The 17,436-nt window shown below is 43.0% G+C and overlaps 2 protein-coding genes across 4 annotated transcripts; one reads left to right on the top strand and one right to left on the bottom strand.

Annotated features, from left to right (window-relative positions):
* Positions 1–188: 188 nt before the first annotated feature.
* asb5b (ankyrin repeat and SOCS box containing 5b) lies at positions 189–10,000 on the bottom strand. Of its 3 annotated transcripts, XM_021619357.3 has the most exons (8): positions 7,915–8,166; positions 6,400–6,457; positions 3,965–4,044; positions 3,379–3,486; positions 3,059–3,209; positions 2,747–2,881; positions 2,209–2,400; positions 189–1,680 (listed from the first exon to the last, which is right to left on the bottom strand). In XM_021619357.3, the coding sequence occupies exons 2-8, from the start codon at positions 6,449–6,451 to the stop codon at positions 1,553–1,555; spliced, it is 846 nt and encodes a 281-aa protein (XP_021475032.1). In that variant the 5' UTR covers positions 6,452–6,457; positions 7,915–8,166; the 3' UTR covers positions 189–1,552. The 3 variants fall into 3 exon arrangements, with proteins under 3 accessions (XP_021475032.1, XP_021475030.1, XP_021475031.3); XM_021619355.3 differs by lacking the exons at positions 6,400–6,457; positions 7,915–8,166 and adding an exon at positions 9,662–10,000; XM_021619356.3 differs by lacking the exon at positions 6,400–6,457 and having other exon boundaries at positions 7,915–8,371.
* Positions 10,001–10,584: 584 nt separating this feature from the next.
* Positions 10,585–13,818, top strand: LOC110534484 (signal peptidase complex subunit 3). The gene is made up of 4 exons (XM_021619358.3): positions 10,585–10,853; positions 11,439–11,589; positions 13,070–13,185; positions 13,613–13,818. Exons 1-4 carry the CDS (start codon positions 10,711–10,713, stop codon positions 13,743–13,745), a joined length of 543 nt encoding a protein of 180 aa, XP_021475033.1. The 5' UTR covers positions 10,585–10,710; the 3' UTR covers positions 13,746–13,818.
* The last annotated feature ends 3,618 nt before the right edge of the window (positions 13,819–17,436 follow it).

Here is a 17,436-nt window from a genome sequence, read left to right as displayed (position 1 = left end):
TAAGCAGGATATAGTTTTGATTCATGGAAAAGGTGAAGGATATTCTAAATCCATTGGGAAAATTGGTCCTGCTCCAGAGCACCATCTAGTATTGTAGAAAAAAAACGAAAAAGTCTACCAACAAAAAAAACAACTGAACTAAACCACAGCTGAAAAATGCCAGAAGTATAATCTCCAAGACAACCACATCATGGAATAAAATTCTTATTTATTAGAGTGAAACAGGTGAGAGGTATGTGAAATGAGTTTTGGCAAAATACTATTCATTTTTCAGTGAGTTATACATATACAGGTCACGTTAATATATATATATATAATATATATATATTAGTTGGCTAATGTTATAAGACAATAATTGAAATACAATATTATTCACATCATAAAAGCCTCATATAGGACAGACACAGAGTATCATGGGTACAATTTTGAATATTTTTTACTTTTTCCAGAGTCAATGAATCTTTAATGTACACATGTCAATGTGTAATGAATGAGCTGCATATATCCGTCGTTTGGAGAAGACGTTAAATGGGTGTGGTCTGTGGTCACTAAAGATCCCATGGCACTTATCATAAGGGTAGGGGTGTTAACCCCGGTGTCCTGGCTAGATTCCCAATCTGTCCCTCATACCATCACGGCCACCTAATCATCCCCAGCTTTCAATTGGCTCATTCATCCCCCCTCCTCTCCCCTATAACTATTCCCCAGGTCATTGCTGTAAATGAGAATGTGTTCTCACTCAACTTACCAGGTCAAATAAGGGTCAAATAAAATATATTAATAAAAAATATATGCTACCAATGATGCAAACAAGATAACACCGTACATTAAGGTACATAATGGTATCTTGTTTGCATCATTGATAGCATAAAGGCAGCTCATTCAAACAAGATGACAGAACATGAATTGTGTACATTAAAGTACATTATGTTATACATTACATTAAACATGCAATGGCCCCTTTCATTATTTGGGTCAATGAATATTAGGCAGTTAAACGTATGGCGTGGACAGGAATATTGGACACAAAACCAAAGTGACATGCAAGGTGATCAACTTGACTTCGATAGTATTTGTGCAGAAAAACATGATTTACACCAGTACACATCTTTACAGGCAACTTTCTGACAAGTTGGGATCACAACGTTCACTGCAATGGGGGTGTCATTTGAACTGATAACACAGTATTATACAGTGTTAATATTTAGTTCTTTTGAACATTCAAACTCATGTTTTGGTCAATGTAACAGAATATACATATTTACATGACCTTGTACGTAGGTGCCTCAGAGAAACAGTGAAAACAGATGTCAGTGAATGGGAGGGTTTCTGTGCATTTGACATTCTGTTTAAAAAATATTTTTTTTAAATGAGGTTCATTGAGTAATAATGAATTCATTTGATGATGAAATGGATGGAGCGAGAAACAGAGAGAAAACAAAAGAGAGGATGGGATAAAGAATATCCTCTATTATGACGATGCTCTCATTTCGAAAGACAGAAAGAGAAGGGAGAGAGCAACAGACAGAGAGAGAGAGGGCGTTGATCTGTTCTATCTGTACTGGAGGAAGCGTTTGAGAAGGTTGGGGAGGTGTAGCTGAGGGATGAGGTGTAGTCGAGATCGGCCCATATAATCTCTGACACTGAGACGACACAGCTGATATAGTGGCTGAGGTGTTGCTGCAGAGAGAGAGAGAGAAACAGAGGGAGAGAGCAAGAGATCAAGATATTATCTGATTAATCCAAGACAGCCTCAATATCATCCACTTGTATAAAGCAAATTTTAATTTTTTTTTTAATTTTACCTTTATTTAACCAGGCAAGTCAGTTAAGAACAAATTCTTATTTTCAATGACGGCCTGGGAACAGTGGGTTAACTGCCTGTTCAGGGGCAGAACGACAGATTTGTACCTTGTCAGCTCGGGGGTTTGAACTCACAACCTTCCGGTTACTAGTCCAACGCTCTAACCACTAGGCTACCCTGCCGCCCCAGAGAAAAACAAATAACAATGTTTTACAAGGGATTCTGACTTATTCCCACCAGCTGAATGGAGATATTTCCTAACCTGGTCCCAGATCAGAAATAGTATCAGAAAACTTATCGTATCGGTTTCTGATCAGACCACAAGTTTGGCATGAGTTAGCTATACAGTGCAAACTGATCTGGAATCAGGCTAATAATCCCATGTGAACTGAGAATAATCTTACCTTCATACAGCAGTAACGTCTCCTCTGCTGAGCTGTTAGGTGGGGCTGACTCCACCGGTCTCTTCAGCTCTAGGTTTTTAGCGTTAATGTTCGCTCCAAACTCTAACAACACATTGATGATCTCAGGACAGTCCTTCTGAGCTGCTGCATGGAGCGGGCTCTCCAGGAACCTGCCCTTCTGCACATTGGCCCCTTTGGAGTAAACCAGACACCACTGGTTAAGTTCAGTAGGTCACACTGTAGCAAAATGGTTTGCAACAGAAAACATTCATTTGTGCTCTGATTGGACACGTTTGTGTTGTTCCTTCCCGTTTCACTCAGTTTCAAAAAAATTCTCCCTCCTGAACATGCTCCATGTTTGTGAGTACTGCATCAGGTAAAACAATGTCCTGTGACATACCTTTCCTTAGTAAATGCAGAATACAGAAGAAAAAAAAAGACAAACGTATGAATTATAAAAATAAAATACAAAAATGCATTGACGTCAATGGGAGAGATCATGTGAAGTTAGGACCAAAGTGTCTGGTTAGTTACTGACCTCCATCGAGGAGTTTCTGTGTGCACTGGAGTCCTGAGGAGATGCAGGCGATGTACAGGGGGGTTCCTAGGTGAGGAATATCATAGTCCACGTCTGCTCCCCATGTGATCAGTGCCTCCAGACAAGCAATTCTGCCTACACACAATACGCCCTGTGTTACCAGGATACTCTCATTCAGAAACGCATTCAGTACTCTCATCTTAGAATAGAGGGGGGAAACATACTAAAATTACAGCCAGAGTATTTCAAAACCACACAGTAAAGTGACAGTATGACACACATATCCTGCAATGGCAGTCCTCCTACAAGTACCTTTGCTGGAGGCTTCGTGTATGGGCGAGGGCTGGCACATCTCTGACTGGGGCTTGGCACCGTTTTCCAGCAGTACCTCTGTACAGGTGGCACTGCCCGCTGAGCAGGCATTGAACAGCGGCGTCACCCCATCAATGGTGGTGGCATTTACCTGATCAGATAGATGGAGCATTGTCAGAAAACCACGAGTATCTATAAGTTACAACAAAGGCGAGTCAATCGGAATGTAAAAAGAGGAGTTGCTGCCACATCATAATGACGTCTCGTTCTGACGTGGAGCGTTATGTGTTTGTGTGTGCGTCCGTTTGGTCATGACTTACATTGGCACCAGCTGCAATAAGCGCCTTGGCACATGACGCGTGGTCTGACAGACAAGCCTCATGCAACGGCGTCACATGGTCTATGGTAGGGATGTTTGCGTTGTAACCCTGGGATGACAACAAGAAATGTTTGCATTCGTTATATAGGTCTCACTTTCCCTACACTTTATTTTGTGTAAATGCTCTACAGATGGTCATACTATCAACACACTGTCTGTTGAGAAGCAGCTGCTTGCTAAGGTTACGGTTAGGTTTCCAATACGGGTTACACTCTTTAGAAAAAAGGGTTCCAAAAGGGTTCTTCGGCTGTCTGCATAGGACAGAAGGTAGAGGTAGAGAGAGAGGTAGAACTCTTTAGGGTTCCATGTAGAATCCTTTGTGTAAAAGGTTCTACCTGGAACCAAAAGGTTTTTTTTCAAAGAGTTCTCCTATGTGAACAGGCAAAGAACCCTTTTTAGTTTCTAGATAGTGTAGACTGAGGGTTAAGGTTATGTCTAGAGTTAGGGTTGAGTTTAGGTTTAGGATAAGAGTTAAGGTTAGGGTTCGCTTTGCGTTGTAGTGCCCCGCCCCTCTGTGTGTGACTCACCTGTGAGAGTAGGGTCCTGAGGGCCAGGAGACGGCCCTGACAAGCTGCCTCGTGGAGAGGGGACCGGTCCGCCCATGACCCTGGGAGAGGGACAGACAAAACACTGAGCATCTCCAAACCAACACACATTACAGTCATACGTTTACAGTGATAGCGCTTCACTATCACACAAGCTCTTATTGGTCACATCCACAAATATATATATCAGACTTGAATGGTAATGTGCTGGTTATATATACAGTGGGGAGAACAAGTATTTGATACACTGCTGATTTTGCAGGTTTTCCTACTTACAAAGCATGTAGAGGTCTGTAATTTTTATCATAGGTACACTTCAACTGTGAGAGACGGAATCTAAAACAAAAATCCAGAAAATCACATTGTATGATTTTTAAGTAATTAATTTGCATTTTATTGCATGACATAAGTATTTGATCACCTACCAACTAGTAAGAATTCCGGCTCTCACAGACCTGTTAGTTTTTATTTAAGAAGCCCTCCTGTTCTCCACTCATTACCTGCATTAACTGCACCTGTTTGAACTCGTTACCTGTATAAAAGACACCTGTCCACACACTCAATCAAACAGACTCCAACCTCTCCACAATGGCCAAGACCAGAGAGCTGTGTAAGGACATCAGGGATACAATTGTAGACCTGCACAAGGCTGGGATGGGCTACAGGACAATAGGCAAGCAGCTTGGTGAGAAGGCAACAACTGTTGGCGCAATTATAAGAAATGGAAGAAGTTCAAGATGACGGTTAATCACCCTCGGTCTGGGGCTCCATGCAAGATCTCACCTCCTGTGGCATCAATGATCATGAGGAAGGTGAGGGATCAGCCCAGAACTACACGGCAGGACCTGGTCAATGACCTGAAGAGAGCTGGGACCACAGTCTCAAAGAAAACCATTAGTAACACACTACGCCGTCATGGATTCAAATCCTGCAGCGCACGCAAGGTCCCCCTGCTTAGGCCAGCGCATGTCCAGGCCTGTCTGAAGTTTGCCAATGACCATCTGGATGATCCAGAGGAGGAATGGGAGATGGTCATGTGGTCTGATGAGACAAAAATAGAGCTTTTTGGTCTAAACTCCACTCGCTGTGTTTGGAGGAAGAAGAAGGATGAGTACAACCCCAAGAACACCATCCCAACCGTGAAGCATGGAGGTGGAAACATCATTCTTTGGGGATGCTTTTCTGCAAAGGGGACAGGACGACTGCACCGTATTGAGGGGAGGATGGATGGGGCCATGTATCGCGAGATCTTGGCCAGCAACCTCCTTCCCTCAGTAAGAGCATTGAAGATGGGTCGTGGCTGGGTCTTCCAGCATGACAACGACCCGAAACACACAGCCAGGGCAACTAAGGAGTGGCTCCGTAAGAAGCATCTCAAGGTCCTGGAGAGGCCTAGCCAGTCTCCAGACCTGAACCCAATAGAAAATCTTTTGAGGGAGCTGAAAGTCCGTATTGCCCAGCGACAGCCCCAAAGGATCTGGAGAAGGTCTGTATGGAGGAGTGGGCCAAAATCACTGTTGCAGTGTGTGCAAAACTGGTCAAGAACTACAGGAAACGTATGATCTCTGTAATTGCAAGCAAAGGTTTCTGTACCAAATATTAAGTTATGCTTTTCTGATGTATCAAATAATTATGTCATGCAATAAAATGCTAATTAATTACTTAAAAATCATACAATGTGATTTTCTGGAATTTTGTTATAGATTCCGTCTCTCACAGGTGAAGTGTACCTATGATAAAAATTATAGACCTCTACATGCTTTGTAAGCAGGAAAACCTGCAAAATCGGCAGTTTCAAATACTTGTTCTCCCCACTGTATATATATGTATATATATATATATAACCAGCACATTACCATTCAAGTCTGATACATTGACAGCATTCATCATAGCCTTCACTCTCTGTCAGTATCCTTATTATTCCATCCTTACCGTAATCCTAATCTAGAATTACTTCCCAAAAGCCAGTAGTACCAGTCCACTATCCATGTTTATATGTTCAGAAAACTGAAACCCAGTTGTCACAGCTGTCACTAATATCACGGAGCATATAACAGAGCGCTGGATAGGTTTTCACTCTCTCACTGTGTGGATGGAGCTATATATAGCTGTAGCTCAACCGGGCAGGCCATCTGGCAGGCACAGCCTTGTACAACTGGCAGGCATAGCCTTGTTCAACTGGCAGGCATAGCCTTGTTCAACTGGCAGAGCAGAGCTCAGTCTCTCCCTACACACCCAACAACACTGCCATCCACGTCAGAGAACAACATTTAGGTGTTTTTTATATTTTATTAGTCCTTTATTCAGGTGAAATCCTATTGAGATATGAGTCTCTTTTATGAGGGAGCCTTGAGTATAAATAAATGTCAGCAAGAGCTCCACATAAACATCACACAGCAATATTCAATACTACATACCCATGTCTCCGTCTCCCCACGGAACATCTAGCCATTGATAGGTATATGACATTCCTGCCTGTTGGAGAAGAGGGCGCCTGTCACATACTGTACTGTTATTGTACTGAAGGGGTCTTGTTGTCACTCCATGGATTCACACAGGCAGAGCTGTGACTGTGCCGGCCATCTTTGGAAGGGCATCTGCATCACCTGACAAGCTCATGTAGTACATTGAAATGGCCTTTTGTTGCTACTATCTTTCATGATGAATAGGACAACTAAAATACTGTATATTTATTTTTTGTTGTTGCAAATTCTGAATTCCTTTTTAATATATAGACCAAAAATGACATTCATTTTGATATATTTTTTGGGGGGGAAAGGACAATAACAGAGATTCCTCTATCAAGGTATACATAACATAACATTGTGGCAATGGGGACCACCACTGCGGCAGAGATAAGTAGAGTTTGGAAGCTGTTCTTATGAAGCACATGTCAGAACCACAGTAAGTAGTTAATTCCAGTCACAACAGCAACAGTGACCTGGAATCCCACCTCTCTCTATTTTCTATCCATTCTCCAGGAAACCAGCCAACCTTTCCCACGGTGGTGATCCTCTGTAGCTGGTTGCCTGGTGCGGCTGAAGCCCATTATTCTCATTCGGACAGCACAGGGTGTCTCTATTCTAGCAGGGTAAAATGGTGGCTCTCATGAATATTGCAACAGTGCACTGAACATGTGACTTTGCTTTTGCCACACTGAGCCAGAACACAGGAAGCAGAAAGGGCTGTCATATCTGCAATTTGTATTTCTGTTGATTTCTTCTGCTTAAATAACAAACTACTGCATTTAGAACATTTGAATGTCAAAGGCCAAAGTCAATTAGTAATCACCCAGTTACAACCCTAATGTGACCCAGCTACTGTTTAGATTGGATACAACCTTTAAAGAGATATAATCAGGTTTAATTGACTGAAGCTGCTGCTTAGTCCAGTTCAAAGGTCATACTCTTATTGTCTTGTGTGAAAGAGTCATGAGAGCACATGGTAACTTCAGCTGTTGTAGGCCAGTCATTAATAGACACATACCCCAAGGCCTACTACACATAGGCCTAGTAATACTACTACAAATAATAATACACTATAATAATGTGTTAAATAAATAAAACATGCATTCGTGTTATGATGTAAGATATATGGATCTGTATCCACATCAATAGGATAAGCACTGGACTGCTCTAGGGACCCATTTGACCAGATGTGTCCAAGGCGTTTGTTTGATTATGTCATGATATTCTTATATCATAGAGCTTCGTTTCACATGCTATAGCACAGTCCCAAATAGGCTGGATGCCTATGAGAATGTTCCAGAACAGGTGATCACGAAACATTTCCATGTCAACCCCTCTGTCTATCTCTAATAAACTTGACACGAACAGCACAGGTGTCTTATAATAACATTGCACAGTGACAGTCCGAGGCGCACTCACCCAGTGCGCAAATACGCAATTGTGTGTGCGTAAAACGCTACTGACCTTGGCTAGTTAAAATACCCCAGCAGCGTTGTTTCTTTTTTGCGGTGTAATCGTCTGTGTTCTCTAACGTTCTTTTCCTCTGCGTGTTTTCTGGCTGCTGTTCGCTCGAGCTCTCTGCAGGTGGAACTTCAGGCATGTTTACATCAGCTATCTGTCCCCGCAGCACTGTGCACCATGATCCAGTCTAAATCCTGCTCTCTGGTTGGCTGCTCGGCTTGTTGTCGTTTCACAGCCAAGGACAAGCACGACAATAACATGAACAGGCAGAGAGTGAGGTAGGGATAGAGAGAGTGAGAGAGAGAGAGAGAGAGAGAGAGAGAGAGAGAGAGAGAAAGCGATAAGAAGGTGTGGGGGTGAGATATTGTGATAGGGTGAAGAAGAGAGAGAGAGAGAGAAAGCGATAAGAAGGTGTGGTGGTGAGATATTGTGATAGGGTGAAGAAGAGAGAGAGACGACTGAGGGGATGAAGAGAATGTGGTGGCTGTGGCAGTGGCACCCTGCTATTTTTATCAGAGGTTAAGAAATGGCTTAGACCAGAAAAGCCTTCACCCCGCTGGTCTCAGGCTTAGGAACTGTTCTGTTTGTAAAGGATTCATTCTGCATGGTTTGAAATATTAAAGTTTGACCTTTGAGTTGAGTACAGTATTTGCTCTTTTGAGTATGCCTAGTTGCTTATGTAACAATCATTTGCTTGCAATATTCAAATGCAAAAACCATGTACTGTTTATAACATTGGTCATGTTATAAGGTCATAATTGTCAGGTTATATTTCAGGGACCAACATAATGCAGGTTTTCTTTGGTACTAAATTCATTGATCAGTTCTTGATCGACCAGAGAGTTCACATACCTGATGTCCCTGGTCTGAAATAGTCCTTGATTAGAGGGGAATTTTAATACCTAGTTAATAAGTATTTTGTCTTTCCAGAGCCATATTTGAATAGACCTACTATAGGTTTTCAAATCATAATAGACTAGTTAAACTAGTTGTACTTGGGGATGGAAAGCTAGAGCCTCTCTAACCTCTCTCTAACATGCTTCTGTTCAGCTCAAAACATTCCTGGCTGACAGTCGCTGTGCGTAACCTAGGTGGAGTATGACAACAGGCTGCAGCCTGTAACTGCCAAGTCTCAGCTGTGATAGAAACTGTCTATGAATTGTGAGGCATTTTAATAAGGGCACAGCTCCACGGTATGACACCCATCCAAGGGGCACGCGCAATTGTGCAAACACGGACAGCAGCAAACCTCTGGCTTGAATATATTAATTTGACAGACGCTCAAAAATGTACATTTCATGTGTCATCTAATCAGATCACTTGATGATTGCAGTGCATGGAATACGCCAAGGGCGGAAGCAATGTTGAATCAGAGACTTCTGTCATGCCAACCCAACATGCCGTCATGATGCCAAATGTTCTGGGTCTTTCCCCTCATCCCAGGTGCTGTTGTTACAATGCAGGTGTGGTTGTTCCCCCAATACGTCAGCATGAAAAGAGCATTGAAAGACATCAAGAAGAAAGTATATTTAATACACAATGTATCTAAGTGTTTCTAATGTCCCCGGGCCACAACGATAGGCTGGGTAGTTCCTGGGCAGACTGGATACAGTTGGCCTGGCATGTTACAGACACAGAGCTTTTAGAAAGCTGGAATACCCTAATACACACACGTTACTGTGGAAAGTGTGTGTATGACCCTCTACTATAGAATAATAGTCTGTTGCCTTTCACAGAAACAGCTACTTACTGTGCCCTTGTCCAAAATCATAAAACTCTTCTGCAATGCGGGCAGCCTCCTTCCGATTCCCCTTCACCACATAGAAGTGGGTGAGAATATTCAGGCTGATCTTGACAAAGAGCTTGACGCAAAACAGAGCGAATATGGAGAGGTAGACATTGGAGTAGTGTACTGTTCCAAAAGACTGGCTATCCACATTTGGAGTCATTGCTTCCTTGCTTGTCTAGCCTTGCTTATGTCTTGCCTGGCTGTCGGTGGCTGGCTGCTAATGTTTTGGAAATTTAAATGGGGGGCCTGGCTATCTGTGTTGTGTTGACTCTGGTACTGGGTCATATGCCAGCCCAGAGTGACACAGAAATTCCCCTCAGCAGCTGGGTCCAGACCAGATAGGATAAGTTGGAGAGAGCAGCTGTATTATAGCGCTGCCTGCCTGCCTGTGGGACAACTGGGGCCCATAGTCATACAGTGTCTCAGAGTATGAGTGCAGATCTAGGCTTAGGCCACTCCTATCCATGTATTCTTCTTCATTATGATCTAAAATGCAACACTGAACCTAGATCAGCACTATCAGCACTCCTACTCTAAGACGCTTTGTGGATACAGGCCTATGGCCATTTAGACTCTGCCAGCAGCCCTAGGGCAGGGAATACAGTACAGCTATAGCCAGGGGCTTTCTGACTGTGACCTATGATTACAAAAAAACTTAGTTGACCTGTGGTTTGTTCCATTTTGTTGTGATGCTTCAGAAAGGTTCAAAAATATGTGTTGAGTATTTCTTCTCTTGAGGTTTAACATTATCTTGACTCATATACTTTTACTTCAAAATTATATTATCCAATCAATTGTCTACTATCATGACATTCCAAGTTCTTACTGGTTGTGCGAACTGTAGTTCACCTCCATAATACATGGGGGCAATGTTTCACTTTAATGTTCCATCGATTACGGAAAAAACATCCAGTTCCGTATTTCTTTGTGTCAAACTACACTTCCTGCTGTTGCGGGTAAAAGTGTTTCGCATCGTTGTGTAGGAAACTGTAATATAATTGTATTTCAAAATGAATACAGTGTTGTCGAGGGCAAATTCCCTCTTCGCCTTCTCGCTCAGCGTGATGGCAGCTTTGACGTTTGGCTGTTTTATCACGACGGCGTTCAAAGACCGCAGGGTACCGGTGGATATCCACGTCTCGAGAGTAATGCTGTGAGTGATGACTAGTTATTATTATTATTGAACATGCATTGCTTTGGTTTAGATAGATCACATTTTTATTCGTATACATAGGTATAGGTTGGCTACATAGCTAGATCGGTGTATGAGTCTTTGCAATGGTGCTAACTAATTCCATCTCGAGGTGATCATTGAATCCATATGGCAATATTGACGCCAGGCAATCTAACAGACACCAGTGTATTAAACTGCCTGAGCAATGAACAACCGTTGTTTTTGTCTTTGGCTACAACGTAGCCTGCCAGCCAGACCGGATGCCAGCTGCTGCTTGCAACATTGTATCCAATAGTTGAACAGCACGTCAGCGCGGTATATTTTGTCAAACTGTAAACGAGCTGCCAGCAGATGGAATGTTTCCGACCTTACTTTTGACATGTAGCTATCTTCACACAGCCAGAAACCATAAAGTAAATGTAGCCTACTATCTATGGTGTAGCCAAGACAAAAAAAACAGATATTTTGACAGCTTACTGTTCCACGTGGTGAAAGGAATGTCTTGGCCTAATTCTAGGATGCAATGCACTGCACACAACTAACTCGGCCTTTACCATTTGACAGGAAAAACGTGGATGACTTCACAGGACCCAGGGAAAGAAGTGACCTGGGGTTCATCACCTTTGACCTCTCTGCTGACATAAAGCCCATATTTGACTGGAACGTCAAGCAGCTCTTCCTCTACTTGTCTGCCGAGTACACCACCAAGAGCAACGTAAGTGTCTTACAACGGGTGCATACATTACGTCTTGCAACGGGAACGGTTGACCATTTAAGAAATAATCGGGGAGGTACCTACCTGAATTTATCTAATAGAACTCTTGTTTTCGTTGCAAATTGTTTTCCTTTTCGACTAAACGTTTTCTGTTGCGAAATGTTTTGCAGAATCGCCGTGATGAACACAACCCAGACCTGTTCTCTTTCCTGTTGAGCTATCAATTATCATACGTTCCTCTTGGCTTGCTTTGAAGGGATGACCTTCTATAGGTAGATTACCCTATATATAGAAATGCAGAAAAATAGTCATACTTCTACACCACCAGGAGCAATGTAAGAACTGACCTCTTTCCTTTATGATGTATCAATGATCAGTATCACACGTTCCTCCTATTGGCATGGGTAGGATGGTTGCCACACGCTGTTGACACATTGGTTCTTCTACAGATCACACACATTTAATTGGTGGGAACCAAGAAGGCAATATGGTTTGATGGGTGAGATTTTATAAATAGTGTATCCTAAGAAGTAGCCTGGGTTGGTCTCAGGTCTGTCTGTGCTGTATAGTTCAATGTAAACTATGACTATAGGAATTGGACACAGTCGTGAAGACAGCACGTCAACGCCTCTTCCCCCTCAGGGGGCTGAAAAGATTTGGCATGGTTCCTCACATCCTAAAAAAGTTCTACAGCTGCACCATTGAGAGCATCTTGACTGGCTACATCACCATTTGGAATGCAATTGCTTGACAACCCACCATAAGGCGCTACATGGGTAGTGCGTACGGCCCAGTACATCACTGGAGCCGAGCTCCCTGCCATCAAGGACTTTTATACCAGGTGGTGTCAGAGGAAGGAAGACTCCCGCCACCCTGGTCATAGACTGTTCTCTCTGCTACCGCACCACCAGCGGGCCATAAGACAGTTAATCAAATGACTACCTGGACTATTTGCATTGACACCCTTTTTTTTTAATATATTTTTTGCACTGACTCTTGCACCGGCTCTATGCACACTTACTGAACTCTACCCACACACACACACACACACACACACACATGCATATTGACGCCACAGACACACTTTCACAAACGCTGCTGCTTCTCTGTTCATTATCTAACCTGATTGCCTTGTCACTTTTACCCCTACCTACATGTACATATTACCTCAACTACCTCGTATCCCTGCACATTGACTCAGTACCGGGACTCCTTGTGTATATAGTCTCGTTGTTATTTAATTGTTACTATTTCCGTGTTTATTTTTAGTAAATATTTCTTGCTTTTTACGCTGCGTTGTTGGGAAAGGGCTCGTAAGTAAGCATTTCACAGTGAATACACCTGTTGTATTCTGCTCATGTGACAAATACATTTAGATTAGATACAGATCTGGGATCAGGACACCTAGGAAGGTGGAGTGCATGGTAAAATAGCTGCCAACTAGGGATATTTAACTGCGACGTGTTGTGCTTTCTTCCAGGCCCTGAACCAGGTGGTTCTGTGGGATAAGATCGTGCTGAGAGGAGAGAGCACCAAGCTCAACCTCAGAGACATGAAGTCCAAGTACTTCTTCTTCGATGACGGAAACGGTCTTCGGTAAGCGCCCTCTGTTCACCCTCTCACTTTTATTCTGCTGCCAGTAACCTAGCGATAACGAATCATGTTTTTGATATAGCATTGGTGTGGAATCTGACTTGATGTCATTTTATTGAATCAAATAGTTTGTCACACACAGTTTACAGCAGGTATAAAAGGCACATCCACAATCATTTTGCGACACCTTTTAAACCTGCTATAAACTCTGACAAATACAATTTCATCTGATTTTACATAGAGAAACAAGTATTTGTTTTGCATTTAGGCCTACATGTTGAATAGTTATGGAACACCCTTTGTATGCAGCAGAGGGCAGTATAGGACAGCTTTTGGCACCTCTCCCGCTTGTCTCGCAGTCTTTTGAAGGGAAATTCTGTAGGAATGCTCTACGATGTTTAAGGCCTTTGTGTGATGATCTCTCCACCAGGGCGAACAAAAACATTACCCTGACTCTGTCCTGGAATGTGGTGCCCAACGCTGGGATCCTGCCCCTGGTCATGGGCTCTGGCCACATGTCTGTCCCCTTCCCCGAATCATACGAGACCACCAAGAGCTACTAAACTGTTCTATTGTTTGTGTTTGTTGTCATCTTTTATGACTTTTAATAAAAGTGGACATTTGGGAATGGTTCAATTGTATGCCTTTTGCATTGATGCTGCTGCAGGAAAAAAGACTGTCTAAATGTTGCTAGCAGTGAAGTCCTTGTCTTTTTTTCCCTAAATTCCTCTCAAAGCTGATTACAGGAGAGACCTTGGATCCTCTACTTAATGCACTGTGAGAGAGGTGAGGAAATAACGAGGAGTAAACAAGGATATGCCTGCTAGTAATCCTTGGTTTAAATGGTCATTGCTGAGATGGACTTAGTAACTAGAAAGTCAGGAATCAGCATGCTTCATGTAACTCTACAGTAGTACTCAGTACCTGTGTAATGAATGGCAATGTGAAATCGCTGAATAATTACGTTGTTTGTTCACTGCTTTCTTTTTTATAAAAAATATCTGAAAGATAATTCTGTACAATTGGTTATTAGTAGAGAAGCGGAAGAGGATTGGTTTAAAAGGGTTTACGAGTGGCGCAGCTGTCTAAGCGCAAGAGGTGTCACTACAGTCACTGGTTTCTGGTTTCAATCCAGGCTGTATCACATCCGGGTGTGATTGGGAGTCCCATAAGGCGGCGCACAATTGGCCTAGCGTCGTCCGCGGTAGGCGGTCATTGTAAATAAGAATTTGTTCTTAACTGGCTTGCCTAGTAAAATAAAATAAAACATGCCTAATGTTACTTTTTACTGACAGATGGCGCCATATGACCACAAACAGTTGCCACATTTAGAATGATGGACATAGGCCCATAAGATAATTTTCGATGTCTTATAATTGAGTTCCACAAAACAATATATGTCCTGTTCATAGTGTTTTGAAATTATGGTATATGAATATAATGGCTACAACGGCATCGTTTGAAATGTGCCTTTGTGCTCCAAATAACTGAACATAGTTCAATGTCCCTCTAAATAATGTCCATAGGTAGTAGACTAGACAGATTGGCGATTTCAACATTTAATTGAAGGCCTCACATTTGAGTGGGTTTGGGGTGGTAGCGAGGGGAAAAACATCCATTGTATGACACAATAGGAACAGAAAAGCCCAAGGTTGTTGACACAACAGCCACAGTTGAAGGGGAAATGTAATTATAGCTAGCAAGATATTTGTATTCAAGAGACTGATTTGAATCTTGGAAAATAACTTGGAAAATAACAAATTCATATGAGTTGTTCTTAGACCATATGTGATATGCAGGGGAACCAAACAAGAGTTGGGGAAATTCAGCTGCGTATAGCAGAGCGCCCTGCTATTTAGACGAAGGGTGTTTAGTGAAGAGTTGTACAGGTTATTAAACCCAAAGTGACTTACACTGTAAGACAAGGGGAAAGCTCACCAGGGTATCTCCTAAACGAAGGCCTAGGTTCAATCAGATCATGCGTTAACAAGCGATAGCTGACACCCGCATTATAGCTGATGTTTAGGCAGTGTTGGAGGTGGAACTGGGTTGGGAGCTGTCAAATTGGTGAGCAGCCTCTTGTGCACTGTCACGAAGCCACACCCGCCCCACTGGCGTTAGAAGTTCAGAACGAGAAAGTGTAGGCTATATAGAAATAATTACGCTCAAAATGAAAAATCATTAAACGAAATGAGAATTTCTATAATTCTAATCGAGGTGTAGGTTACATTCCATTGTTCGAATTTGTAAACAAGGCTGCATGGGATTTATATGTTAATGCGACTGTGCAGCCAATGGATATGTCTGCTTTAGATATAATGCCACGAGCTGCTGGTGGATTTGACAGCCTTAAGGAACAGTTCAAACCTCCAAAACGGGAGGGTTGTGTTTAAAAAAAATCTAATTGGCCAAATCAAATGTATTTGTCACATACACATGGTTAGCAGGTGTTAATGCAAGTGTAGCGAAATGCTTGTGCTTCTAGTTCCGACCATGCAGTAATATCTAACAAGTAATATAACCTAACAATTTCACAACAACTACCTTATACACACAAGTGTAAAGGAATGAATACGAATATGTACATAAAAATATATAAATGAGTGATGGCCGAACGGCATAGGCAAGATGAAGTAGATGGTATAGAGTACAGTATATACATATGAGATGAGTAATGAAGGGTATGAAAACATAAAGCGGCATTGTTTAAAGTGGCTAGTGATACATTTAATTACATCAAGATGGCAAGATGCAGTAGATGGTATAGCATACAGTATATACACATATGAGATGAGTAATGTAGGGTAAGAAAACATTACATAATATAAAGTGACTAGTGATAAATTGATTACATCCATTTTTCCATTATTAAAGTGGCTGGAGTTGAGTCAGTATGTTGGCAGCAGCCACACAATGTTAGTGATGGCTGTTTAACAGTCTGATGGCCTTGAGATAGAAGCTGTTTTTCAGTCTCTCGGTCCCCGCTTTGATGCACCTGTACTGACCTCGCCTTCTGGATGTTAGAGGGGTGAAAAGGCATTGGCTCGGATGGTTGTTGTCCTTGATGATCTTTTTGGCCTTCCTGTGACATCGGGTGGTGTAGGTGTCCTGGAGGGCAGGTAGTTTGCACCCGGTGATGCGTTGTGCAGAACTCACTACCCTCTGGAGAGCCTTCCGGTTATGGGAGGAGCAGCTGCCGTACCAGGCGGTGATACAGCCCGACAGGATGCTCTCGATTGTGCATGTGTAAAAGAGTGTTTTTGGTGATAAGCCGAATTTCTTCAGCCACCTGTGGTTTGTCCGTGATGTGTACACCGAGGAACTTAAAACTGTCCACCCTCTCCACTACTGCCCCGTCAATGTAGATAGGGGGCTGCTCCCTCTGCTGTTTCCTGAAGCCCATGATCATCTCCTTTGTCTTGTTGACATTGAGTGTGAGGTTATTTTCCTGACACCACACTCCGAGGGCCCTCACCTCCTCCCTGTAGGCCGTCTCGTCGTTGTTGGTAATCAAGCCTACCACTGTAGTGTCGTCTGCAAACTTGATGATTGAGTTGGAGGCATGCATGGCCACGCAGTCATGGGTGAACAGGGAGTACAGGAGAGGGCTGAGAACGCACCCTTGTGGGGACTCAGTGTTGAGGATCAGCGGGCTGGAGATGTTGTTACCTACCCTGACCACCTGGGGCGGCCCGGCAGGAAGTCCAGGACCCAGCTGCACAGGGCGGGGTCAAGACCCAAGTTCTCGAGCTTAATGATGAGTTTGGAGGTTACTATGGTGTTAAATGCTGAGCTGTAATCGATGAACAGCATTCTTACATAGGTATTCCTCTTGTCCAGATGGGTTAAGGCAGTGTGCAGTGTGATGGCGATTGCATTGTCTGTGAACCTATTGGGGTGGTAAGCAAATTGGAGTGGGTCTAGGGTGTCAGGTAGGGTGGAGGTGATATGGTCCTTAACTAGTCTCTCAAAGCACTTCATGATGACGGAAGTGAGTGCTACAGGGCGGTAGTCATTTAGCTCAGTTACCTTAGCTTTCTTGGGAACAGGAACAATGGTGGCCCTTTTGAAGCATGTGGGAACAGCAGACTGGGATGAGGATTGATTGAATATGTCTGTAAACACACCAGCAAGCTGGTCTGCGCATGCTCTGAGGACGCGGCCGGGGATGCCGTCTGGGCCTGCAGCCTTGCGAGGGTTAACACGTTTAAATGTTTTACTCACGTTGGCTACAGTGAAGTAGAGCCCACAGGT

This window comes from Oncorhynchus mykiss, chromosome 10 (genome assembly GCF_057628025.1).
Source record: "Oncorhynchus mykiss isolate SJ-2025 chromosome 10, ASM5762802v1, whole genome shotgun sequence".
Classification (NCBI taxonomy): domain Eukaryota; kingdom Metazoa; phylum Chordata; class Actinopteri; order Salmoniformes; family Salmonidae; genus Oncorhynchus; species Oncorhynchus mykiss.
This window is presented reverse-complemented; position numbering and strand designations above follow the sequence as displayed.

What these genes read in the sequence shown, in the direction of transcription:
- asb5b (XM_021619355.3), bottom strand. Translation starts at nt 9,860, where the DNA reads ATGACTCCAAATGTGGATAGCCAGTCTTTTGGAACAGTACACTACTCC. An exon ending in TGATTTTGGACAAGGGCACA is followed by an intron (nt 4,045 to 9,661) that starts GTAAGTAGCTGT and finishes TCCCTCTCCCAG; the next exon opens with GGTCATGGGCGGACCGGTCC. An exon ending in TCAGGACCCTACTCTCACAG is followed by an intron (nt 3,487 to 3,964) that starts GTGAGTCACACA and finishes TTGTCATCCCAG; the next exon opens with GGTTACAACGCAAACATCCC.
- LOC110534484 (XM_021619358.3), top strand. Translation starts at nt 10,711, where the DNA reads ATGAATACAGTGTTGTCGAGGGCAAATTCCCTCTTCGCCTTCTCGCTC. An exon ending in AGTACACCACCAAGAGCAAC is followed by an intron (nt 11,590 to 13,069) that starts GTAAGTGTCTTA and finishes GCTTTCTTCCAG; the next exon opens with GCCCTGAACCAGGTGGTTCT. An exon ending in GATGACGGAAACGGTCTTCG is followed by an intron (nt 13,186 to 13,612) that starts GTAAGCGCCCTC and finishes TCTCTCCACCAG; the next exon opens with GGCGAACAAAAACATTACCC.